The sequence below is a fragment of the Talpa europaea genome (assembly GCF_964194135.1).
Source record: "Talpa europaea genome assembly, chromosome: 8".
NCBI lineage: Eukaryota > Metazoa > Chordata > Mammalia > Eulipotyphla > Talpidae > Talpa > Talpa europaea.
Genome location: NC_140075.1, coordinates 96,505,743 through 96,533,315, shown reverse-complemented (window position 1 = coordinate 96,533,315; position 27,573 = coordinate 96,505,743). Strand labels below are relative to the sequence as shown.

General features: G+C 43.5%; 1 protein-coding gene across 1 annotated transcript in view; it reads right to left on the bottom strand.

Moving 5' to 3' along the window:
• SUSD6 (sushi domain containing 6) overlaps positions 1-25,002 on the bottom strand; it is a gene marked incomplete at its 3' end in the record, with an annotated part of 42,358 nt that extends 17,356 nt beyond the window's left edge. The window contains exon 1 of the mRNA XM_084239629.1: positions 24,829-25,002. Coding sequence (XP_084095755.1) covers positions 24,829-24,949 — 121 coding nt within the window. The 5' untranslated portion in view covers positions 24,950-25,002. The remainder of the gene's footprint in view (positions 1-24,828) is intronic.
• Between the last annotated feature and the right edge of the window lie 2,571 nt (positions 25,003-27,573).

Here is a 27,573-nt window from a genome sequence, read left to right as displayed (position 1 = left end):
CACAGGCCCTACTCTCTGGAAGTTTACTATCTAATAAATGATCATAAAAGACACATGGTAGAAATCAATATGGGCTACAACAGGAAGTTCTGAAGACGATGAATCCAATGGGAAAAAGTCAGAAATGATGGAAGAAATGGTCGTTTCTTTAGGGGGAAGTAGGACTGTAGTCATGGGATAAAAGCTTTGACTGTGGGGTTGTGACTGGCAGGGGGAGATGGCAGGGGGGGTATCAGGCATGAGCAAAGGCGGAGAAAGATAAGGTAGGGTGTACACGGAAAGCAATAAATATTTCCAAGGTTTACCAGGAGATAGGAGGAAACTTAGAAAATCAGACTGACACCAGAAGAGGGAGGGCCTTGAATACAGGATTAGGAAATGAAAACTCTTTCATAAAATGAGACTTTTAAAGAGCCCTTCTGATATTATTCATAACAAAATGAGTTGCTGCTCCACAGTACTAATTCAACTGAAGAAGCCAGTCATACAATATTTGCCTGTGTACTCTGGAAACTATTTTCCAATGGAACTATGTGTGCTGGTATGGTGGAGTGCAGACAGGGAGAGGATGGGGCGAAAGCCATATGAATTTTCCAGTGCAGATTCATCATGCTTCTTGAATTTGCCTTGGTGGGGTGGTGGAGGAAAGAACAGGAGGGACTGGGACAGACAAAAGGAATACAAAGGTATCTTGTGGTCAATGTCTTTCCCAGGGCTCGCTCACATGGCGGCAGATGGTCTATCCCTAGAGGACTGGGTCTCAGAAAGCAGCTGCTCCCAGGTCCTGGCTCTAACAGCTGGGGCCACAGGACCTCTTTGCACAAGCTGAATGCCAGAAATCAATGGCTCTCATTGTGCCTGCATGCATGAGCTCTCATGTCCAGACTCATGCTCCACGCCTGCCTAGAACAGAGGACTGGGAAAAATAACACTACACACTCTGAAAGACTGCACTTGCAAATTAAAGAAAAGATACAGTATTATAAAGTCCAATTCTATTTAAATTACCTTGACTTTGCTAGGAAACTATTGAGATGCTAATTATTTGAAAGAAAAAGAACCTGCTCACAAAAGGGTCAAGCAGGGGAGGGGCAGAGTACAGGTCATAATCAGAAAATCACTAGGTGCCTCTGCTTCCTACACAATGTATGGAAGGGTCTGGCTCCACCATACCAAGAAAAAACAGGCAATGATGTTTCATGTACTAGAAAACGGGATAAAAATCCACAAAACCATGTGTGTGTATACACAGATGAGTATAAGTGTATGATTACATAATTAGGCACATTAAAGTATTTATACTGCTGAGACTAAAAGCCCTTACACTCATAGGCATTCCACCAAAGTTGAAAGGGGAAAAAAGAAAACTGAAAATAAAGCATCTAATTGCAATCTTCCACAAAGCCAGACATCCCCAGCTGGTGCCACAGCTGAATTCTCTTAATTAACATGTTTTAATGGCAAGTATGAAAGACACTGTATGCTTATCAACTCCATGCCATGGCCAGCCAGGCATGGGGGGAGCCTAAAATACTGCTATCATTAAAGTCTTCTCTCTATTATAATGGTACCCTGCTGTGGGAGGTTTGGTTGTTTTTTCTTTAAAACTTAGCTGCTGAAAGCACATACCCACAGCTCTATATCCACAAAGTTGGGGACAGAGACTGGGGAATATGAAAAAGTTCAGTCTATCTAGGAGATACTTTATTTTTTTTGGTTTTCTCTTTTTCAACCCAAACTTGGGGCTTACCAAGTAAAGAAGGCTAGCAATATTTGAGCTACCTAGTGTTTTAAATGGGAGCCCTACCTTAAAGTCTTGGTTAATATTTAAATGGAAAGATGGCAAATTAGCACATAAATGAGTACATAACATAGGCGTTAAGGCAATAGATCAAGAGAGTAGCTCAAAGAGGAACGTATTCTAGAGCACAGACTCTCACAGTTCTGGAAAGGCCTTTAACACTTATAAAATGGTCTGTTTTGTATGATTCTTAGAACAAGGTTACAGGTGGTCCCCCATTTCTCTGAAAAGGGCACCCAAAATCAAATAATAGATTTACATATTATAAGGAAATCATATTTTCTCAGGAAGTCAAACAAGATCATAAAATGCCTAATTATACACTCTTTATATAGAGTCTTGAATAATATAATTTGGATATTTTATATATTATCCCTTAATTCTGTGTATATTTTACTATTCACAATTGAGTGGGACTGCTGATTTACTGTCAGGGAGTGTTCAACAGCTATTGAGTCCCCACTTCTGGCACATTCCGCTGAATTTTGAAATCTTTTCTTTAGAAAAACTAACTTTCTTGTAGCTATCATAAGCAATGCCATTTTTCCATTTCTAACTCATCTTTACAAAATTCAGGTGCAGAAACTCAAGCTACCACTCCATCATACATGGCTGTACAGACTGAACCAGCAACACGGATGAGTGCTGCAGGCTGGCAGGCAGCCACACCTCACTACCTCTCAAGAGGTTCTTTTCGGACACAGAAACATCAATTCCAAAGAGCGCCTGCACCCCTATGTTTATAGCAGCACTGTTTACAATAGCTAAGCTTTGGAAACAACCCAAATGCCCAAAAATAGATGACTGGATCAAGAAGATGTGGTACATATACACCATGGAATATTACTCCGCATTCAAAAAAGATCAACACATGCAATTTGCAGCAACATGGATGGCGCTGGAAGGGATCATGCTCAGTGAAATAAGCCAGAAAGAAAAAGAAAAATATTGGATGGTCTCACTCATAGCAGGAATCTAGAAAACTTAAATAAGGGACAGGAAAAAGAATAACTATAAGAAAGTGAAAATCAAAATCAACAAACAACTATGAACCAGAGACACTCTATGGGGGGTGGGGAGTGAGGAGGGGAGGGATTGGGGTCAAAATAAGGGGGTTGCAATTGTATGGGGAATATAAAAATAAAATTTATAATTAAAAAAAAAAGAGGTTCTTCCTCAGCTGCTGCACAAAAGTCCAAATTCATTACACAAAGGCGACTGAGGGTGTTGATTTACAATGTACCAGAGTACAGGTTGTTCCTAAGACAAAGAGGTTTAAAAGCTGACAGCTCAGCACTGCTTCAGAACTACCTCAGGAGATAATGAATTTGGATTCCTTGCTCCCTTAGTCCCCTAGCCCCAAAGGCCCAGAATTATTTTGATGAGTGCAAAGAAAATACATTCTTAGGTAGTCGCAGATACAAATGAGGGAGCTGTCTAGGAGGAAGGATCTCTGGCACACAGCAACACACACCTGCACTGAACGAAGAGCCAGGTCTCATCCAGTGCTCAGACGTTTGCACTGTGAGGGAAGTTAAGCCAGTCAGCACCTGCCATAGGCCTGGTACTCAGGATGACAGCTCACTCTGGGTTTCCTGGTCCTCTATGCCTTGTTGATGGAAAAGGCTTGTCACACATGCAATCGGGGAACCTTTAGAGTCTTTACAGAATCCTCCAGCAAAACCTTCAGTGGGATAAAAGCACAAGAGTTCCTTCTCCAATCAAGAGCAATTTGTCCTATGGGAAACAGACTGATTGTACCTCCCATACGCTGTACAAGTCTTCTAGGGCTAGTCCATTAGAACTTGCAGTTATTCTGCAAAACCAGACAAAACCACACATCCCAAAAGGGCTTGGAAGTTGCAAAGTAACTGATTCTGAACTCTGGGCCTGATGTTTTCACCCTCAACCCGTCCCCTCAATCTTCCTATCTAGCCTCATTTCTCAGAGGGACAAAGTAAACCAATGCGTACACCGCTGGGCCTTCTGTGGCTGTGGGCAGAGGCACTGGAAGTCAACTCCTGTTTTAGGGACCACCCTGTTACTCAACCATAACAAATGATTTCAATAGTTATCTACTAGTAATCCAGAATAAAGTATTTGGGGCCTCACGGCTTTCACATGAAGAGGCAAAGAGCTCGGGTTTTTAAAGGCAATAACATGACGTGAAAGAGTCAACACTCTAAGCTAAGTGTTCCTGCTCCTTCCTAGCACGTCTGCTGCAAGGGCCCCAAGCCCCTTGGTGGAGAAAGCTAAGGCTGGCAGCAGAGTGTCTGCAGGACTGCACCCTGGCCTAGGCTAGGAAGAGCCCAAGGAATCTCACTTCCCAGGACTGCAAACCTGAGCTTGGGGGTGGGTCAGCAGGGTGTGGCAGGCCCAGCCAAGGCACAGGAGCTAGTAGAAATTGTCATTTATTTTCTGACTTAGGAGAACTGGGCAATAACTTCTTTGGCAGTTATTTACTTTTCCCTCTTTCTACCGGAAATTGATAGATCTTGCGATAAGCATAACAAGGTTATGTTTTTTGTTCTCACTGATAGAATCTTTTTTCAATAAAAATTTATTTTCCTAATTTCCATTTTTCACCAAGAACAACTACTAGTAGTTTTTGACTGATTCTCTTTGATTTTACTTACAATTCAAAGTTATCCAATTTCCTTATTTAAAATTGTTAAACAGGTGCAGGGCACAGGGGAAAGGTAATAGTACTCAGAAATGTCAAGGGTTTGGGAAACAGCACTCTTACTACTGATTAGGTATGAGGTGACTTATGTCATTTGGACCTAAGCAATAATCCTGGCATTCCAACATGACCAGCTGAAGGCCTGGAACCTGCTGTTTCTGGGCCCACTGGCCAACCAGGGGACATCACCTCCACACCAAGTAGGGATGGTTAAAGCTTTACCCAGGGAAGCACCAATAGCTGGTCCAACTCAGTCTACAACAACTTCATGGCCCGAGTTGCTGTACCCTACCAGGGGGCACTGCAGAGGGTCAAGGCCAAAGGCGCCATGAGACTACGCTCACACAAGCAGAAGAAACCTTCTACCAGGCCATTCTTCCCTCCCAGTACCAACAACATGAATCCCTTCCAAGAACCGTGGAGGGACATACTCCAGTTTACTGTGACAGACTAATGTACTTCCCCCAAAACCACATTTTTCCTAATGATGTTTTAAGAATCTTCAAAAAATTGCCAATATCTTTCTATAAGTCTAAATGTTTCTGTTGACTATCCAAGGTTCTTCTCAATTTGGCTTGTCCCATTTCTCTAAAATCAAATCCCATTGGTTTCACCTCAGCCCAGTCTTCTGGCTCTTCTCAATCCATCTTCCTCTCCTTTCAATATCCTCCATTCTCCCCTCCATCAACTCAAACCCAGTCCATAATGCAAAGCCTAATCTGAGTATTCTCTTCTATAGGAAATTCTTTCCTCTGAAATAAATCAACCATAGTTATACAATCTAATCACAGCTATATATTATTTTGTTAAGCAGTGCTACATGTGAGTTGGTCCTGTCTCTCCAGGTACCATGAGCTCTTCAAGAAGGCGGAGCATTCACCTTCACCATTCTGGGCACATCTGAGGCACTGGACAAAATATTTGATGGAACCTGTATATGGAAGGGCTGATATCTCTTTATAACATGGACTGGTCTAAATAAATGCCTAAGAAGACCCCACCTCTTGCTTTCCGGCTCTCTCCTTCCCACACTCTGTTTTTAGACCCAGTCCTGGCAAATTCTGAAACTTCTTCCCAAAGACAGTAGCGTTTCAGCTTGCATCAAAACATCAAAGAAAGGATTTCACAACACCCCCACATCCCTTCAGGCTCCAAAGCTATTCAAGGGCACCCTGTTTAAACAAGAGATGCAGTATATTTTTGGGAAATGATGAAACAACTTCCCATAAGAGGAAAGTAAAAATTCCCCAAGAGCAAAAAGGCTTCTTGGAAAACAAATAGAACAGCCTCCCTGCCAGAGCAGAGAGAAAGGATTTGACATCCAGGCTCTTCATCCTTGGCAAAGGAGCCTGTTGTGCTGGGAACAGGAGAGATTTGAGCTGCAGTGGGGGGAAAAGAAGCAAATCCTGAGGGCCAGATTAGTACTTTCAGATCTGAAAGTCCAACATCATGCTTCATTTGATACTGCAGAAGGTACTTCTGGGGAGCTCCCCACCTTCCCTTTCTCTCACACACCCTAAACAACAGATGTGATCCTAAAGACAGTGTGACTATGATCATATTTTACAAATACCAGGAAACTGTTATTTAAAAACAAGTGCACAGTAACTCCTCTGGTCGATGTCAAAACCCTTTGTAATAACCACACTCTTTTTTTTTTTTTTTGAAGGGAGGGGCCCGTAATTTTGTTTTCATATATTTGACTATAAGGATTGTTTTCTCACATATTCCAAGAGAGCCTGTGTTTCAGGGGTGGCAGCATGGGCTAAGGAGGGTAGAAGGAGAGAATTCAAATCACTTTGTTTGATTCCCCAAGGCTTATCTAGCTACTCATTTCCCTTTAAAAACTACTACTAATCAAAAAAATATTACAGCAACATGAGCAGTACTTTTCAAGTAAGAAGAAAGAAAAGCATCACCCATAAGGTAAACCACTTGAATCCACGTCCAAATAAAAGCCTAATGTTTCCATAGCTAGTAACACACCCTTTATAAGTGTTCTGACCTCACCTCTTTAGCATAAGCCCCTTCTCCTGAACTGAGTCCATATCCATCTTGCCTGTGTGGACAGACTAGAAGGCAGCGTATGCAGCAGATCAGGCCTGAGCTTTGCCTGCATCCGCAACATGAACCAAGACAACCCCTTTTGCTGTCTCACTTTCCCCATCTCCCTAGTGACCATTCTCAAGAACCAATGAAAGGACCTTAAGAAGCTAACAAGATCAATAACTCTTTCAGATGTAATAAAGATGTGAAAAGTTCCAGCCATCTGACTTGAGTGGCCCCCCTCATCCCACACAGAGCCTTCCCTTTCCCTGGCCCCCACGCCTCAGCCCTCTCATTGCAGGTCACTCAGGTCTGTAGTCTAAGAAGAAGGATGTCTTTTTCTCAGCACCATGTGGATTCTTGTGATAAAGTTATTTCAGAAAGTAAAAGTTAACCTACCTAAGCTGCATCTCTAACAGTTTTCCAGGGTTCATGATATTTTATTTCCTAAGCTGCAGAAGGGAGTGCAGGATGGTGGGTGTGGCTAAATAGGAAAACTAGCACCATCCACAATTCTTTCTGTGAAGAGGGCCTCGCTGCCAGCAGCACAGGTACAACTTTTTAAATGGGTTAATTTAAAATAAGTCAATTTATCATTTTTTCAAAAAAAGCAATAACTGAATTGGTGGTGAGGAAAACAAGGGTCTAGATGTTTCTGTCTGTTCAGTTTATTCCCTCCCTGCAGGCAAGAGATGCTGAACTTACTAGGATGTTGGACAATTTATTAGGGTGTCTATATCACAGTTCCTTTACCACAAAAATGAAATCCCCTTGTTTTGCAGTTATTAACATTACGGGGGCAAATCCTGTAAACACAGTTTATGAGGAAGGAACATACAGGGTAGGGATGGAGATGTAGCAACTGTCCCCTAACAAAGACTAATAGAAGACAAATGAAACAAAGACTAATAGAAATTAACTCTGTCTTTAATTGGAAAGGGTGAGTCAGTGGGGAGACTAAGAATGAAAAAAGCAATTATCCTCCCAGAATTCATACTTGTTGAGTTCTGCGGGGGCTGAGAGTCAAACAGGCTCTCCCTAGCAAATGGTGAACAACTTTGAGAAAGAGGAAACAGCACAAGCATGACATTGGGGGGATATGTCACGGTGAATTATGGGAATGATAAAATGCCTGGTGAAGTTTCAGGACAGGGAGGTGGTCACAGGGCTGGAAAGATGATGCAAGTACAGACGAGAAATATGTTGCTAAGCAGTATAGACCTTACTATAAGCCTTATAGTGAATCCTGAGTTTTTCTTTAAAGAGTTAGAGATTTTGAGTTACTCTGACAGAAGGATAGAAGACAGATTTGAAGGGAAGGAAGTAGGCAAGACACTAGAGAGAGAGAAACCAATAAAAGTCTAGCAAGAGATAATGAGGCCTTAGAAGTCGGCAGACTTATTTTTTTCTTGGAAGGGGCCATCGTTTTTACCTCTGACTGTGGTTAATCTGCTGGCAGCCTGCCTACCCACCCATACCAGCACAATCAGGAAGAAAAGTGCTGTTGCTTCTTTGCTAACAGAAAGCCAACTGTCCAGTGAAAACTGAGGACTTTGGAGAGGAGATATACTTCCAGAATCCCTATTACTGGTGAGTTCTGGTCCTCTGGACAATAAGCTGCAGAGAACTAATGAACACAATGATCCAAAAAGAATGTGCATCATTTTAAGAAGAGAAAGCTGTAGTGTGCAAAAATGCTAGATTACCTTGAACCCCCATCCAAATAACTTTTTAAAAAATCTATCATAAGGGGCCTCCCACGTGGCGCAGTGGTTGAACGCTGGGTTGCGAAGCTGCCCACAGCCTCTGCAGTGCCGGTTCAATCCCCGGCTGCTCCCCGGCCACCGGAGGAGGGTCCCACATGGCGCGCAGACCTCTCCTGCCGCCCGCTGCTCCCCTCAGCAGTGTACCTCGGTCCTTCTGCCTGCTCTGCTCCCTGCTCTGGCTCTGGTGAATTCGCTCACCCTCCCGCGCTTCTGACTGTACCCAGTGCTTGTATAAATAAATAAATAAATCTTTAAAAAAAAAATCTATCATAAGGACAGATGTGGAAAGTTTACATTTAGGATATATAAATATTTTTGAGAAGGTGCAAAATTCATTTTATTTTTATTTTTTTAAAGATTTTATATATTTATGCATACAAGAACTGGGGTAAAAACAGGCCAGAGATGTGGAGGGTGAGAGGATTCACAAGAGACAGAGTGGGGAACAGTACACGTAGACTGACTGAAACACACTGCTGCGGGGAGCAATGGGCAAGACTGGAGAGGTCTGCTTCGCGATGTGGGTTGCTCCCTGGCTGCCCGGGGATTGAACTCATGCTACAGAGGCTGTGGTTTGCTTCATAGTGCAGTGCTTAACCCCTTCCACCACCAGGGAGGCCCCAGAAGGTATAAAATTTAAAAACAATTTATGGGGGCTGAAGGGGCCTGAAAAATGGCAGACACCACCCATGAAAATACATTCTAAAATTTCTAGAATATAGGAGCCACCTTTATGAAATTGGAATAGGAAAGAATTTCTTAAATAAGGCAAAGGAAACTCATTCTAGAAATAAATATATTAATAGGGGTCTCGCTAGGTCTCCGCGATACCACCGTTGCAGCTTGCTGTGACAGTCTGAGTTCCATCCCCAGCCAGGGAGCTAACTAACCCACATGGCACAGCAGACCTCTCCTGTCTTGCCCACTGCTCCCCTCAGCAGTGTATTTCAGTGGATCTGCCTGTTCTGCTCCCCACTCTGTCTCTGGTGAATCCTCTTAACCCCCTGAACCTCTGGCCTACACCCCAGTTCTTCTACACAAAAATAAAATTTTTTTTTAAAAAGTAAACAATAAAGCTAACACTGTAATGCTAAGTGAAAAAAAGAGGCTATGAAAGATTACATACATTTTAAAAACATGAAACAATATTCTATATTGCTTAGAAACTCATGTATAAGTATTCAAAACTTGTACATATAATGTACAAAAATATGTAAATACATATTTACAAAAATATGTAAATACATAAGCACGTGAAAACAAACATAGCTGAAAAGATACACATCAACTTAGGATACTGGCTACCTCTGGAGGAAATGATCTGAAGCAAGATATTAAATCTGGGTAGCAAGTAGCCAGCTATAACATTAGTCTGTAATTTTTCAATGCTTGAAAGTTTTCATTGAAAATCTGAAAATGAGGTAACAGATTTAAAGTGGCTATTACCTGGGCAATACTGCATACTTAAATATTCATTCATTTTCACCTATTGTGCTAAATAATACCCCCCAAAAAAAAGTATATCATTTCTCAACAGAGTATTTGGTAACTAATAATATTCACAATCGGCCTGGGTTTCATTTGGTCCCAAAAGACAGACAGAAAGCATAAGATCTACCAAGACTGACAAATCCCATGGAAGACATGAGATTACCTTTTCCAGGGCTCTCAATGTACACTACCCTGGATCCCAGACCTGTTTCCACCCTCCAACTGACTGACCCCTCACCTTTCAAAATACACTCATATGAAAAACTAAGCTACTAAACAACATCTATAAAAATACTTTTCCTAACAGTCAGAGTAGCACACAATAGCTCCAAGCACAGACGTTGTTTTAAAGGTACTCAGTCTCAGTGGACCCATCTGCCTTCAAGTCAAGGGAGCAGCCACACAGAAGCATTCACTGTCAGTCACAATACAGCATTTAATACCCACCCCTCCCACTCCTCTTCACAGTCACCTCAGCACTCTTACTCCTCAGCAGATGGACCACTGTAGTGTTGGGAACCAAGTCTCTGATTCCTAACACTTCCTGCTGCAACATGGAATGCACGAGCATTCCCACAGATTGCAATGTCTCTCAAAGGGTAGACCACCTCTGGCTCATGCAACAGGACTATAGGGGCTGCTTATAGGTTAAAGAGTTCTGCCTCTGGAAGGAGACAAATGAACCCTAAGTCTTGGCTTCTTCTCTTCAGAGAGGAGAACTGGAAGGTTGGGAGATTCTCATACTAACAACAAACTTCAAGAAAACATATTGCTTGGCTGTACCGCAAACTGACTGAATCGTTCTTTGGGAGTGTGGGGTTGTAAGGGCAGGACTGGACACAGTGCAGGTTTTCTAGGATCCCATGCAGACCAGGTAAAGGAGGAGCCAGAGTCCCCTGTGGTTTTTGCAGGTCTTTTATTGGCATTTACCCAGTACACAGCAGGCAGGGGTGCTGGGGGGCCTCCCAGCCCCCAGCAAGTCTTCACTCTATCTGGGCTCTCCGGCATTCTCTCTGCTTCTCTGCTCTTCTGTTCGTTCTGCTGCTTCTCTGCTTCTGCTGGCATCCCTGTGACGCCGCCCTTAAAAGCCTAGTCTTAGCCCACATGAATCCCATCTACCTAGGCCCACACCCTACTCCAGGTGCCCGCTATCAGGCATGCATTCAGGACGGCAAGGATCCATCATCTATCCTGATGGCGGGAGGGCAGAAAAGCCTGACATTTTTCCTTACCCTACAGGGGTGCATGAGTCTGATTTTAAAAACACAGTAAAGCTGGAGAAGCATCAACCCAGAGGATGTTTTCTAAGTCTGATGAAGGAACCAAACATCACCATCTTCTCTGTATCCAGCCAAATACTGAAATGCCCCATCCCAGTTCTCCCTTGGCTTGGTTACTGCCTTCCCTCCAGGTCCAGCGTAAGTTTCTGCTCTTCTGGAAGTTTCCTGGATGATGTCTGAATCGATTCTCTTCTTTCCAAAAGCATTCAGTATCTGAACCACTCAAGGGGAATGAAGATGTTCTGGGTCTTATCTTTTCTCCCAATTATACTGAGAGGTCCTAAGCTCCAGGCAGAGAACCCAGCGCATGCTTAACTGCTTTTTAACACTTAAGTCGTTGACATAATGTGAAAAAAAAAATGGCATGAGGAAGTCAGAGTTAAAAACAAAACACACACATACACACACCCAAGTAGGCGTGAACTAAAGCACAGCAACAGTCTCGGTTTCTGGAAGTAGAGTCAAAGCTGATCATTAAAATCATCATAGTATCCAGCTGCCTTAGATTAAAGAAATGCAGTTGGGAGGAAATTAGAAACAGTAAGGATTTTCAATGACTGCTAACAGGAAGCTGTTCAGAAGGGAGGAAATTAATGGAATCATCAAGTTCGATGATTTCACTTAAAATGAATTAAAATTAACATCAATCTTTCCCTGTTTCAAAGAAGACCTTGGGCTAGTCAGTGCTTGAGCTGCCTGAGAGCAGCCCAGGCAGGATCAGAGGACTAACTGACAATTAACCAAGGCAGGAAAAACTGCGCTTTGTACCCACCAACCCCAGGCTGAAGAGATAGGCCAGAAAATGGTTAGAGGCAGGACATGCTAATTCTCTCCAAGTCTAGAAACCTGCCAACACAAAGAGCAGGAAGTAAGGACAGACAACAGGGTCAAACTCAATCTGAAGACTATCAAACGCTCCTAGAATAATGAACATTCTGTAACTTGCAGTTACCCTAGATAAAGTGGGCAGAAAAGGGAAAAAAGAACTCTGGACATGTTCCTAACACAGGGTTTAACTAGGGTCATTTTGGATCTCCTTGAGCAAACCCCAACCCCTAACACACTCAACCTATAAAGACTGATAGCTAGTTCTGCCAGATTAAAGTGAGTAAAAGGAGGTGAAGGAAAAGGGATGAGACTGAGATAGGAGGGAGGAGAGCAAAGAAGGAAAGTTACACAAAGATTCTTAAGGGAGAAACTGAAAGAAAGGAAAAGAGGCACACAGATACTACTCTACTCTGTCCAGCAAATATTGACACAGGCCTACCATGAACACTGACAGGCAGTGTAGAATGTGGAATAATAACCCTGAGCATGCTGGAAACAAACTGATTAGGTGGCCTGTGAAAACTTGCAGTTGAATGTGATGATCTGGTGTAAAGGGACCAGAACAAAAGGATGCTAAATCATTCCTCTCTAAGCACAGGTTTTATGGAAGCAACATAACTTCCACTGGGACAGCAATTTGCTACACAAGCCAGCCTCCCAGGGATTTTTACGCACATTCAAATCAGAGATCCAATGGTGCAACTAGTCTATAAGGTTCAGCCTGCTAGTTTTGCTCACAAGTATGTGACTTCTGACTGGCACACCTGAATGACTCAATAATTTCAAGCCTTGAGGTCCATATGGCTGCCATTAGAGGAAAGAAAAACTTCCCAACTCAGTGCATCCTTCTACTTCCTTGTGCACGAAAGCACGTAAGCTGAAGATGAAATTGTCCTTTAAGTCTTAACCAGAAGGGGCCTCCCCGGTGGTGCAGCGGTTGAGCGCTGGGTTGCGAAGCTGCCCGCGGCCTCTGCGGCGCCGGTTCGATCCCCGGCTGCTCCCCGGCCACCGGAGGAGGGTCCCACATGGCGCGCAGACCTCTCCTGCCGCCCGCTGCTCCCCTCAGCAGTGTACTTCAGTCCTTCTGCCTGCTCTGCTCCCCGCTCTGGCTCTGGTGAATTCTCTCACCCTCCCGTGCTTCTGACTGTACCCAGTGCATGTATAAACAAAACAAACAAACAAACCAGCAAACAAATAAATAAAGCATGCCTCTATTAAAAAAAAAAAAAAAAGTCTTAACCAGAAGCAGGAAAGCACAATCTTAGGGATAAATGTACTAATGACCCTGAAGGGCCTTACCCAGTAATGTGAACAAAAAAAGAATAGGCTCTTGGCTGGAGAGACCAGTTTTCAGAAGGGCCAAAGGTAGGCCAAAGGGCCTAGGCCTCCCTCTCTCTGAAAATGGGATTGACATGAGCCAATCTGTCCAGATACCTCGGCCCTGATGTAGGCTGGAGTATTTGTTCTGCAGTAAATTTGTCTGGGCCAGACACAGAGGTTCCTGAACCCACCTCCATGGTGTTCCACCATGGAACCTGCAAAATCCAATAAGCACCTATTGTGGATCTACCTGACACCGGGTCACACTGACGGAGTGGTGGGTTTGCAATGCTGTGTGACAGGAAATTGGCACTGTGATAAAGAATCCAGCCACCTCAGTTACCACTAACCACAGCAAAACAGAATTAAGAACCCTGACAGTTCACTCTCTGTTTGCCTGTGTCCCAAACCTACTCTAATTGCCCTGCTTCTCTACCTTATACCAAGCCCTCATTCCCAACAGAAACTCTGGCTTTGCAGGACAATGAATGTTGGATTTGTAGGCCTTTCAAGATTCTGACTGCCCTGACATTACCAGTTCCTGTGGAAAAAAAAAATTTTTGATGGCCCTACTTACTCTCTTTTCACTGTATCTCAGGAATGCGGCATAATCATTATTGGGTTGTCAGAAAAATCAAAACGTATTTTTTTCTGTTTTTCAAACAAAAATGCATCATGACTTTTCCAACAACCCAATATTTGGTGGCTCAAGTTTTAGATGTAAATTCCACAGATTTGAGATTCAAACTCATGATTTAGCTCCTACTAGAAATTTAAGTTTCTTCCTATATATAAAGGGGGCTATTAAATGCCAGCCTCTTGTCCAGGGATGGATAAAGCGTTGATCCATTAGTGTCAATTGTTTTGTACAATTCAAGAAAAGAGATGTTAAAATAAGAGCATTATAATAATCTTTTACATTGAAACAGATTTTTATTATTTACCCAACACTTTCAGATAGATCTCATTTAATCATATTATTCACAATCTTTTTTTTTTTTTAAATAGAGGCATGTTTTATTTATTTATTTGTTTGTTTGTTTTTTGGTTTTTTTTTTGTTAATACATGCACTGGGTACAGTCAGAGCGCGGGAGGGTGAGAGAATTCACAGAGCCAGAGCGGGGAGCAGAGCAGGCAGAAGGACCGAAGTACACTGCTGAGGGGAGCGGTGGGCGGCAGGAGAGGTCTGCGCGCCATGCGGGACCCTCCTCCGGTGGCCAGGGAGCAGCCGGGGATCAAACCGGCGCTGCAGAGGCCGTGGGCAGCTTCGCAACCCAGCGCTCAACCGCTGCGCCACCGGGGAGGCCCTTATTCACAATCTTAATTACTCTTGCAAGGCCAGGATCTGCCATTACTGGTCAGAATTTCTGAATGCTAGAAGATCCTAAAGATTTGCTTCTAAACTGCCTAACAACAAGGTACTGAGAACAACAGGAAGAACAGGTTCCTTTGCTGAAGGTCAGTCTGAAGAAAATGGAGACACATCTCTGTTGAAAGTCACAATTCTCTGCCCCGACACACACACACACACACACACACACACACACACACACACACACACACACACACACACCCCTCATCTTAAGGTCTCCAATTATCCCAGCCTATTCAAAATATCGAGTTCCTGAAATTATCTGAATGCCCCAATACAACTGTTCCTCCATTCTTCTTCCTTCCCCAGTCAGGAGCCTCCCACACTCTTCAGCCTCCTCATGGAATCTGTGACTAGAGCTAAGACCCACATGGGACCCCTGAGGCAGAGGATGACAGGGAAGCTCTGGGGGGCCCTGTTCTGAGTAACCCCTCCTCTCAGGTAGCTGGAAAGGCCTCACTTAGTCACTTCCTGTTCCTGTGGACAAAGCAGAGGCCAACTGCCATTCTCATCCCCAATCTCCTCCCACAACTTGTACCAAAACCACACCCTCCTCCAGTCCCTCTATTTCCCTGTGTAGACTCACTCAATCCTTAATCCATTAACTGGTGTTTGTTTTTAATTTTTATATTTTTTTTAAAGATTTATTTATTTATACAAGAGCTGGGGTACAGGCCAGAGGCTTGGGAGGGTGAGAGAATTCACCAGAGACAGAGCAGGGAACAGAACATGCAGACTGACGAAATACACTGCTGAGGGGAGCAGTGGGTGAGATAGGAGAGGTCTGCCGCACCATGTGGGCTGCCCCCCGGCTGGCCAGGAATTGAACCTGCGTTGAGGAGGCTGCAGACAGCTTCACAGTGCTGCGCTCAACCCGCTGCACCACCAGGGAGGCCCTGTTTTTTCTTTAACTCGTAGATCCAACACCCAACTTGTTCCTCCTCCTCATTTTCCTCCTTCCTTTTCCCTACTCAACTCTGACAAAGCATCTGCCTCCACCTGCAGTACGTCACCCCAAACTGTTTTTGGTGATGTTCAGCCCAAATCTCTGCATTCTCAGCTGAGGCTGACTTTATTTTTCTCTTTTGAAACCAATTTTCAAACAGACAGGTCTTTGTCCCTGCCTACAAAACCAAGAGCTAAGATTGACAGACATGTGTATAGGAGAAGACCTCAAAGATCAAAGACTTTTGTGTGAAGGGTATAAAGCTGAGAAACACACAACCTACTGAAGTTAACAGCTAACTTCATGGGCCACTAGCCAGCAATTCTGAGCAACCACACATGGTTACAAAAGCCTCAGTGCGGCTGCACTGGCTCACCACTTGGTCCTTGCAATCTGGTCTCCAAAGCAATGTGATCGACAAAGCAGCAGAAGCATCCAAGCTTCCTCTCCTATCTGCCCCTGCACCATGCTGTGCTGAGACCAGTGCTCAGTAAACACTGACAGGCACTCCTGCCCACTCAGTCCTGTCTGGTGTGTGACAATTCCAAGGATATTCTCTTGTGCCTCCTACAAGTGCCAGAGTCAACAAGGTCAAACTGTCAGAACTCAAGCCAATGACAATAACACAGGTCCTGCCCTCTCCCAAGGAGACATGTGTCTACTACACGTGAAGAACTGATGGCTAGGCCCTTTATATTTCATAAAATGTCACTTATCACACAGAATAGCAAAGGTTATAGCAGAATTTTTTAACACTGTTTGTACTTGGTCATAAGAAACACATTTCCCCTCCTGGGATGAAACATCTAAAATACTTCTGTGAATTTAAAAAAGAAAGAAAAAAAAAAAAAACTTTGTAGAAAAGAAATCTTTAAGAGAATCTGTTTATTTTCCCCTGCATTACTCCCAAAACTTTTAAATGATTAAATAACTGTATTTTCAAAGTTGTGACTGCAGGTAAAGCTAACAAATCACAAAAGTTAAACACCTCTGGGATGAATGAATCTAGGTAGAAAAAAGCTCTTAAAAGAAAAAGGTTGTAGGGACTCCCTGGTGGTGAAGGCGGTTGAGCGCAGCGCTGTGGAGCTGTCCACAGCCTCCGCAGTGCTGGTTCGATCCCCACCAGCCTTGGAGCAACCCACATGGTGAGCAGACCACTCCTATCTTGCCTACAGCTCCCCTCAACAGTGTATTTCGTCAGTTTGCCTGTTCTGTTCCCTGCTCTGTCTCTGGTGAATCCTCTCACCCTCATGCGCATCTGGCCTGTACTCCAGTTCTTATATACATTAAAAAAAAAAATCTTTAAAAAAAAAAAGAAAAAGACAGAGGTTGTCAAATATAGCATAAAAAAGAAGGAGGAGGCTAAGAAGTACCAAGTGGAAAGAAGGTAACAGACTTTTTAAGTTGTATTCTCCATATGTGCTTAGAAATCTTTTCAAAGTAATCCTCCATTACAGAACAGTGCTGGGGAAATGAAATGCCTTTAGAACAGTGCTGGGGAAATGATACTTGGCAGTCTTAAATTTGTGAGGCTTTAAAAAATGACTCCAAAATTTCCTCACAAATAGCAATTTTGAGGAATCCCAGCTTTGAAATGCCAACAATATGACCTCAGAGAAGAGAATGGCTTCCTTTGAGAGTACCTCATTGACCCATAGGCACCAACATCACAAAGAGGCATTACCACTCTTTTTCTACTTGTCCTCATGTGGTATTTGAGAATTAGGGAGTTATGAATACTTCAGGAACACCAGGGATCTAATAACTCATTCAGTGTGTTAAATTGAATCAAACAGAATCCAAGTGATTCAGAGGAAAGGAGCACCTTCCAATTCTGAGTCTGTCTGAACTAATTACTACAGTGTCAGAAGTGCAGACTACTATCAATTGGTGCTAGAATCTGATCTTTGTTTTTGGTTTTTTTTTTTTTTTAGATTTATTTATTTATTTTATACAAGAACTGGGGTACAGGTCAGAAGCACGGAAGGGTGAGAGAATTCACCAGAGAGAGCAGGGAGCAGAGCAGGCAGACGGACCGAAGACACTGCTGAAGGGAGCAGCGGGCGAGGCAGGAGAGGTCTGCTGCACTATGTGGGGTTCTCCCTGGCCAGCGGAGAATCGAACCGGCGCTGCAGAGGCTGCGAACAGCTTCACAGCGCAGCGCTCAACCCACTGCGCCACCGGGGAGGCCCTAGAATCTGATCTTTAGACCTGCAGATAACTTCTTTATTTTCTAAGCAAAGTCCTAAGTGTTTACACATAATATCCTAATCCTTGCAACAATTTTATGAAGTGGGCACTGTATCATCCCTATTCCAAGGAAACACTGACAGTGAGAGATCAGGAAAATTATCCAAGGAGACAGAGGTAGCATCTGTCTCCAGGCAATCTGACTCCAGAGTTCATGCTCTTAATCAGACTGTAACTCTCTAAAAAAACAAGGCACAGAGTTGAAGTATAATGACACATAGATGTTGAACTGAGCTGAATTAGTAACTCTGATGGCACCATTAAGAGCTGCAGGTGGCATTTGCTAGTATTTTAAGGCATTTATGAATTGAATCCCATTCAACTAGATAAGAGACAGCTATGTGAAAAAATTCTAAGGACAATCCCTTTTTTAAAAAGATTTATTTTTATTTATGCATGCATGCAAGAACTGGGGTACAGGCCAGAGGTGCAGGGAATGAGAGGGTTCACCAAGGACAGAGAGGGGAGCAGAACAGGTGGATCTCCTGAAATACACTGCTGAAGGGAGCAGCGGGTGAGACGGGAGAGGTCTGCCGCGCCATGTGGGTCAGCTCCCTGGCTGGGGATCGAACTCATGCTCCAGTGGCTGGTGATAGCTTGACAGTGCTGAGACTTTAACCCCATGCACTACCTGGGAGGCCGAGGACAATCCTCTTTTTAATAGGAAGTTATAATCTCACCCTCATCTTCCTTATGATTTCAGATTTCACATTTATCTTGGTTTAATTAAGATGAGGTAGGTGAACAGGACTGGGAGGAGTCACCAATTGGTACCCCTCTCATTGACAATGCACTACTGAAAGGTTTCTATAAATGCTGCTATCCCTCTGGGCCCCAAAGCTAAACATGATGCAGGCAGCGGCCACACCAGCACAAGTTGCCTGAAATGGGAGGGCCACTCGCACCTTCTGCAGACTCACACTTCTGAGTGACATTGAGGAAAGGACTCTCGCATTGGGTAAGAGGTGAAAAAGAGTTCATCTAGGGGCCTGGTGGCACAAGGGGTCAATTCTCAGCACTATCAAGCTATCCGCAGCCACTGCAGCATGAGTTCGATCCCCAGCCAGGGAACTGACCCACATAGTGCAGCAGACCTCTCGTCTCGCCTGCTGCTCCCCTTAGCAGTGCATTACAGTAGATGCACCTGTTCTGCTCACCGCTCTGTCTCTGGTGAACACACACACACACACACACACACACACCCCACACCCCCTGCACCTCTGGCCTATACCGCAGCTCTTGTATGCATAAATAAATGGAATAAATTTTTTAAAAAGAAAAGAGTTCACCTACAAACCTACTAAAAATAACTCAAGACTCTAAGTGGTAATCCTAATTTTTATTTGTACCTTGTGATCCTTTTTGCAGAAACAGTTGGGTAGGTAAGAAGTATAACCTCCAAGCTTACAAGTTAGGCCAGGGTAGTGGGGCACCTTTGCTTAGCATGCAGAATTTGTGTATTATGAGGGCTTTAACCCAACTGAGCTCCACTTAAGTGCCCCAGAAGTAGATTCCTGGTTTCTTCTGTTCAAAAGTTACAGTACAAGGCTGGCACCATGTGTTTGCAATGTTCTAAACATCACATAACAATTAGCCTGCAGAGGATAATTTCTCAATCTTTTCGTGATGCCAGGGTTCAAAAGCCCTATAATGACCTATCCAGTCTCCTACCACAACCCCCGAGTCTTTTTATAGTCACAGGTAATTACACCACAGAGAGATTACATCACTTTGTCAGCAGTGTTTGCAGCTGACAGGAAGATGCTCTGCGGATGTTTTGGGAACTACATCCTCATTTAGCAAACAATTTGCTGTGGTCCCCATTGTTTCTTTCCAAGAATAGAACCACCTTGGCAAACCTTGTGCCTAAACTTGGAACTGAACAACCAAGAGCCATTGTAGATGAGAACAGAAACAACCAGAGGGAAACATGTTAACTCAGAGTTGACTCCTGTGTCCTTTACCCAGGGAAGAAAACACAGATGGTATCTTTCTTCCTTTCAAAATAATCATCTGAAGGTTGATTTGAGTGTTCTAGTAGGGTACACAAGTCTCAAAGAAGCCTGCCCCTCAGCACAGGTATTGTGGTTCTCAGCAGACATGGACAAGACAAACTGGGCACAAATCCCAGCCTGCTTTACCACCTTCAACAATCTATCTCTAAGCAGGTTATCAGGCTTCTCTCTGCCTCAGTTTCTCATTTGGAAAATGGTTATATAACCATTTAGCTTGTAGGCATTCTGAGAGTCTTAAATGATAACACAGAACCTGACATATAAATGACACTCTATCTGCATCAATTTCCTGCCTGTCCTCTCTTTTCAGCTCAGGGTACATTATCTCTGCCTCCAGGTCCCTTTACAGATGGTGAGGTGAGCCAGGGTCACCTGCCAACATCTCTCTGCCATAGCAATGTTAAGGGCCAAAGCCACATCATCCCACTGAGAGCCTGGTTCTCAATATTTTCCATCTTGAATGAACATTAACTGCCTGGCTTTCTGACTGTTTTGTAGAAATGCAGATGGCTGCTTTCCCTGCCATTTTAAAATTGCTTTAGGTGCTTGTGTGATGTTCAACATGACCTGAAGTGTTATGGCAACATTCTAAGGAAAGAGAAAAAAATCAGAAACAAGTAAATTACTGCGTTTTTCAGGAAATATGCTCAGGAAAGGAGCTGAAAATCAAAAGCTTTTTATATGAGTTAGCAAGCCAGTAGTATCAAACTACACAATTCTCAAAAGATGAGCATTCTGGAAGACTAAGGGGATTTCTTAAACAACCAATGCCTCCTCATCTAGCAAGGTTTAACATTACTTCCCAGATCCTTATGCCCAAGCCAAAGTGGCTCTGCATCTTCAGTTTTGTTTTTTAAAGACAGTACAGGATGTCATCTGTATAAAATCTCCTGCCCAGCATGACTCAACAGTTGGTCACATACCAACTCTGTTGTTATTATTTGGGAATAACACCACCCATTTTATATGACAAGTGACCTCCAATCATTTTTATTAGTCTATACAACACCAGCCTAGCATTCTTAAGGACCTTGTTTCTGTTTTATAGGAGACACAAAAGAGGTCAAGTGATTGGCTTAAGGTCATATACATTTCATATGATCTCAGGTAAAGTGAAGGGGCTATGATTTGCAAGAAGCTGTTACAGTTGGAATCCTGATTCTTTTCTAGCCCAGGAAGAAAGGCAAATTGGGTAGAATAAGCATAGATTTTTTTTTAATATTATTTTATTTTATTTTATTTTTTAAGATTTATTTATTTATACAAGCACTGGGTAGTCAGAAGCGCGGGAGGATGAGAGAATTCACCAGAGCCAGAGCGGGGAACAGAACGGGCAGACAGACGAAATACACTGCTGAGGGGAGCAGCGGGCGGCAGGAGAGGTCTGCTGCGCCATGTGGGACCCTCGTCCATTTGCCGGGGATCGAACCGGCGCTGCAGAGGCTGCGGGCAGATTCGCAACCCAGCACTCAACCGCTGCACCACTGGGGAGGCCCAATAAGCACAGATTTTTAATTCTGGTCTTCCCCACAAGGTGTGACCTGGTGTGAAGAATAAGAAATGCTTCCTTTTGCCCCTCTTAAAAAGGAAATTTTCAACAAATTCTCCCCATGACTACTAAAGGAATGAACAAGGGGGAAGCTGGACCCAATGTCTCTCTGACACCTCTATTTAACTCTGAATCCTAAGAAAAGAAACCAGGAGGGAACGTTTAACCCCAAACATGGCACAAATGAATTCTCTGGTGCCTCTTTATACTTGATTCTTTTCTTTTACTTGAGCAATTATGACAAAGACTAGGGGTGACTGTTATATTTATGAAGAGACTGCAGATGAATTGTCCCTCTGAGGGCAATTCTTGCCTATATCCAATAAGACTCACAGTCATGAATTTGCACTGACACACAGCATATTCACATTCTACTAGAGCTCACTGGATAACAAGGTTGGATATTTTATAAACGCTTGCTTTTTAAATGCCTCTAGAATAGGTGATGGGTACAGCTATGGGAGAAGGTAAGAAATGCAGGAAGAAGAAGGAGCTTTTCCAAAACTGAATTGCCTTTCTTTGACTTCACAGTATCTGCGAGTCTTGGTTTCTTGGCAAGCTAATTTGTCACACTGCTTATAGCACGCACAACCGTACAGGTGTGCTCTGGGCAGGCCAAGGCATGGGTACCTCCTTCCTCCGGAAGCCACTGGAGAGAGAGGGATAAACACTGACAGCAATTCGGTGCTCTAGATCTAAGTAACAGTGAAATCCCGTCCCCTACCTGTGCCGGTAAACATTTCTCTACATATGGAGAATAGGAAATACTTAGGGATTGGGGGTGGCTAGGAAGGAGGATTCTTTGCAGATGGGGAGGGAAAAAGGCAACGGAGCCAACTCTCCCATCCTGGTCTGAGCCTACACCACAGACATACATTTTCCACACTGGAGAACAATAATCCCTTTATCCAGCCAGTCTGGAACAATTGGGCCCTGATAATTGATTACAGACCTTGAATGGAAAGTTGGGAAGGTGTGGGTACAGCTGGAAAATGGGCAGGAGGATGGGAGGAGACAGAAGTGGAGCCCTTAAAAGGAGAGTGGGGGTAGGTGTGATGAAACTAAATCAGTTAAGAAACAGAAGGCAGATGCTCTGCCACTAATACTACCATGGAACATGCCCTGACAACTTCTTCAGAAAAGGCTTGGAAGAAGCTGGTCATGGTAGTAGAACAGGCACTAGGCCATCTTCTGGTCATAGCCTTACAATTAGCTGGTCCTTAAGACCCTGGGCAAGTGCACAACCTCTGAAGTCCAACCTAGCTCTGACCAGTCCTTCCTTCCTGCTCCAATAATCATTCTACTCAAACACATGCTTACTGAGCACATTTATTCTAGCTGACCTCTTCTACAAAGGGTCAAACATTTTAAAGCAAATATTTCAGGCAGGGGTAGGGCCCATGGTCTAAATCACAAGTACTCAATACTGCCATTGTAGAACAAAACCAACCACAGACAATATATACATGAATGAATATTACTATGATCCAATAAAATATAATTTATGGACAATGAAATCTAAGTCTCATATAATGTTTACATATCACAAAATAAAATTCTTTTGATTTTTTCCTCAATGCTTTAAAAATATAAAAACCATTCTTAGCTTGCAGGCTCTACAAAAGCAGGGAGGACCTAGTCTGTGGACCAGTTTGCCAACTCCTGCTCCAGAGTTACAGTGGTGAACAAGACTAGATCTCTATTGTCACTGGTTCTGTGACTACTACGTTACCTCTTCTAGAGGTCTCCTCTCGATTTAATCGCCCTATGAACGCAGGCCCTGGTTCATCTTGTTGCACACACTGTAGTTCAGCTTTATTTTGCTTTGAAACCTCGTAACTAAGATGCCTCATGTAACTATGATGGCCCACCATCAGTGGCTTTTTTTGGCTGTGTCAGGGGCTCCTCACAGCCAAGGAAGGTATTAGGTATATGGGAAAGGTTTGTGCTAAGTGTCAGAATGGGGTGAGGTAGATGCAGCAGAAGAGGTATCTGTATGTGGGTTGTGAGAAAGGTTATGATAAAACAACAACAAAATCAGTGATTGTTGCTCCCAACATTCAGGGGAAAAAGTATTAGATGAGATTGCACCATTATATATGTGTTGGGTAATGGGGTAGGAACTGACAGAGAGGGAGTGAAAGAGAGAGCACGGAGCTATGGAGACTCTAAAAGCAACAAAATAGGGGCGTCCCTGGTGCCTAGCGGTTAAGACTCAGCACTATCACCACTATGGCTTGAATTCGATCCCCGGCCTATGGCACAGCAGACCTCTCCTATCTCACCCGCTGTTCCCCTCAGCAATGCATTTCAGTAAATCCACCTGTTCTGCTCCCCACTCTGTTCACTCACCCCCTACACCTCTGTCCTACACCACTGTTCTTCTATGCAAAACAAACGAACAAACAAACAAAAAAAACCCACACAGCTCTAAGCCCCTTCCAAGTCCCATTCCAGAATCTAGCTGCATCCCTCTCGAAGGGAGAATATCCAAAGAAAACTGCCATAAACGTGTATCTAATGAGGTCTGGTAAGGGCATCATTACTGATAAGCCCAATCATACTGAGATCCTTACAGGTAATTGCAGATACAGAAGAAGGTCCTACAGCAACACCCAGAAGTCTATAGTATGCCCTTTCTAAAAATGATGCCAGGGCTAGGGGACCACAGGAAGAGACCTACAAAGGTGGTCAGAGCACTGTTGAAAGCAACCAGGATCATACAAACTCAAAAAAGTTCACTGCTATATTTCTAATGCCTGTTAAAGCTCTTCCAGCTCACCATCTTCAATCAGAAAGTCCTTGGAATCATGAAAGTATATATTGAGGGTTACATATATGATCATAAAATCTATCTGGGTCAACCCCTTCATTTTACAAAAGGAAAAACTGACCCATAGAATGGCTAAGTGGCTTCTCCAAAAATCACAGAGTTTATGGTGTCAGGGACCACTTCCTGCTTTCACTAAATTACAACACCTCAAATTCTATACTCATTCTGAGAAAAGCACAAATAATTGTGCTACCCCAGAAAATCTTCACAACCACTCTATGAGGCAGGTACTATTATCCTATTCTATAGCTGAGAAAACTGAGGTTTGCAAAAGTAAAGAGGCTTGTTCAGAGTCACAGAGCCAGCAAGTAGGACTGGGCTCTAGGCACAGGCAGTTTGATTCGAAAGCCTGCAAATCACACTCTAAATCCTATACCTCTATCCCTAATGACAAGGCTGGGGGCAGCAGGGAGTAATGTCATCACCAGCGGGTTCCTTATACAGCCCTCCTCAGGCTGATTCATTTGGCCCCTTGCTGCTGCACCCCCAGGACTAGCTCCTTACTACCATCCCCGCGCCCCGCCCCCAACCACCAACTTGCTTTCCCTGCAACTGCCTACTAGATAGAGTCCCCAGTCCCAGCCTTTGGAAGAGACCATGGCATTTTTTTTTCCCTTCTTACACACAGATGACGAGCCAATACTTACCTGAGGCAAGTCCGTCTCCAAGGAGGGTGCTAAGGATCACCAGTGGAAAGAATAATCCATGTCCCACAGAGGCCAAGGCAAGCAAGGAGATGCTCTTTGGTATTATCCTGCCATGGCACATCTTTTATCCGTCCAGGTTATTTTGAAAAGAAAAAAATTCAAAAGCCAGAAGAATTCTGAAGTCAGCCAGGGGCAGATTCACCTATAAAAAACAAACAATAATATAAGTAAAAACTTTAACCACAAATTAGAAGTAGGTGCCGGGCAAGGAAGCTATTACTCACATACAAAGTTGAAAGAATTCTAGCAAATGAATTCCTTGCTGCCAGGAGAAGACACATGCACCTAAGTGGCTTTCCGACTCCTCCTTGGGGAAATGCCAAGGCCTGCAACAAGGTGCCCGCAAGATCAGGGAACCAGATCCTTCCAATAGGACCAGGAGAGAGTGCTGGCTCACCTGGAGTCTGTGAGGCCCCACAAAGCTCTCAGAAATTGCCCCAGCTCTGCTTGCCTGCCTCTGAGGCCCTAGCAGAGAGGAAGAGAGGCAGCTGTTGACACAGAGCTGCTACACCCTTGAGTCAGGCTTTGTCTTTGCCACTTGGACTCTAAGCAAGTTCAACTATCCAAAAGGAAAAAAAAAATAGAGAACACGTGTCTTAAAGGGAGAAATACACCGCCTAGAGAAGGAATGCAGCTGAGGGAGCCAAGGGCCCCCGGCTTGGCCAGCTAAACCACCAAAGGCTGGATGAGCCCCTGAGTATCTTACTCTGACTCCATAGTCATGAATCTCAAAAATGGACTAATTAATTAAGGCTCACCCAACACCTGTGATCCCAGAGGCCACTTGTTGGCTATTCCAGACAATGACTGGGGCGGGGGAAAGACTGTAATTGTTAATTAGCCCCCGCCCCAACCCTCACTTTAGTTCAAAGATTTCAGAAGAGTGGCAACCACTATCTTAAAAAAAAAAAAAAAAAAAACAACAACTCAGGGGTCAGATTTTTAAGGATTTTTGTCTACATTCCTTCAGGAAGTAGGTGGCTTGATGATACATTATGTGGGCCTATTATATTTGTTAACTCTTGATTTCATTTGTCCTAGGTTTATAACAGCTATTCTAAATAATAAGATCACACTTCCCTTTTAATTTCTACACACATCCTTCTCTACTAATAAGGTTTTATAAACACAGATGAGGGAATCTGCCATCTACTGGCCTAATAAAGGCTGCCCTGGAGATTCTGCCTGGGAGATTAACCAGACCTAATTTGTGTCTGAAGCTTCCATTTCTACCTATATTACCCTTTTAAAGAGGGTTACTTCAAACAGCAGCATGAGTTGTCTCAGTCCAGAGGAAAAACAACTATGAGGGTCTCGATGAACATGAGCCAAAGATTCAAGAACAAAGCTAGTCACTAGGTCCTCATCCTTGTAGTTGTCACCGAAACAGTTTTCTGTCCAAAGCTTTCACCCAGACTCCACCCTGAGTCTTTACAGCTGTAGAACAGGGAGAGGTTCATGGAGAGGTATAGCGGTGGATCTGTGAGTGACCCAAAACAGCACATAAAACTGCATGTGCAGAGATGTATGGAATGTATATAACTTTATGTGGCTAGAAAAAGTGGAGTCAGAATGTTAGAATCCAAAGGCGTTTCCTCTATTATGAACTTATGGTCAGTTATAGAATCCTCTCAGCCTCAGTTTCCTCATCTGTATAAGGGGGACAGTATAACTCTACTTTCATGGGAGATCTAGTAAGGATTAGTATCAGACAAAGGCACTTGGCACAGTGCCTGGCACTTTATGAGTCCTCAGCAAACACTGACAGCTGGTGCTGTTGTCATTATTAATAAGATCAGATCTGTAGGAATCTTAGAGGTCATCAAATTCCACTTCCTCATTTGATAGATGCCGTAACCAAGGTGTGACGAAGTCAAAAGATATGTCCGGGCCACCAGTCAGTTAGCAATGGTCCTTTGGTGTTTTAGATGCAGCCACAGCAGGTAACCCTACCAGACAGTCATTATCCCCTTAAGGCAACAACAACCAGCAGATTATCAAGAATGACACTTGCATGTGCCACATCACAGCACGTGCAAAACAAATATTTCAGTGGTGAATGGATGAGGCCAGATGAGAGCAAGGGTTTAGGTGTTCCAGGGGAGGCAATCAGGGAAGAGTACCAGGAGAGATGTTAAGCGTGCTGATCAAGGATGTGTACAGCACCAGACTCAAGAGGATCAGAACAAGGGGAGCACAGTACTTCCAGCAGAGACTAGGCTAAGGCATTTAAACTTTACCCTAAAAACCACCTGGAGCTTACAAGAATTATAAACAGGTTAGTTAAAAGACCAAATTCATTCAGAAGATGAACCTGAAAGGGATTTTAGAGGATGGATGAAGCTGAAGGGTGGTGGCCAAATGGTAAGCATCTTAAATTTCTTATTTTATAATTAACTTGGAACTCTTTAGAGAGCACTTAATAATATCTGTCTCAAACATCCACATTCTCTAGCAATACTACTTTCAGAATATGTCCCCAGAAATCACACATGTGTAATAAAAGATACGCAGGATAGTCACTGCATGACTTGTGATGGCAAGAGATCAAAGGGAGACTAGTTAAATAAGTTCTCAAATATTCATATAACACCATGCAGTGGTTTAAAAAGAACTGGGCAATTCAGTCTTTACTAATAATGAGTAACTTCCAAAATTAGTACTTGAAGACCATTTGTGCATGTA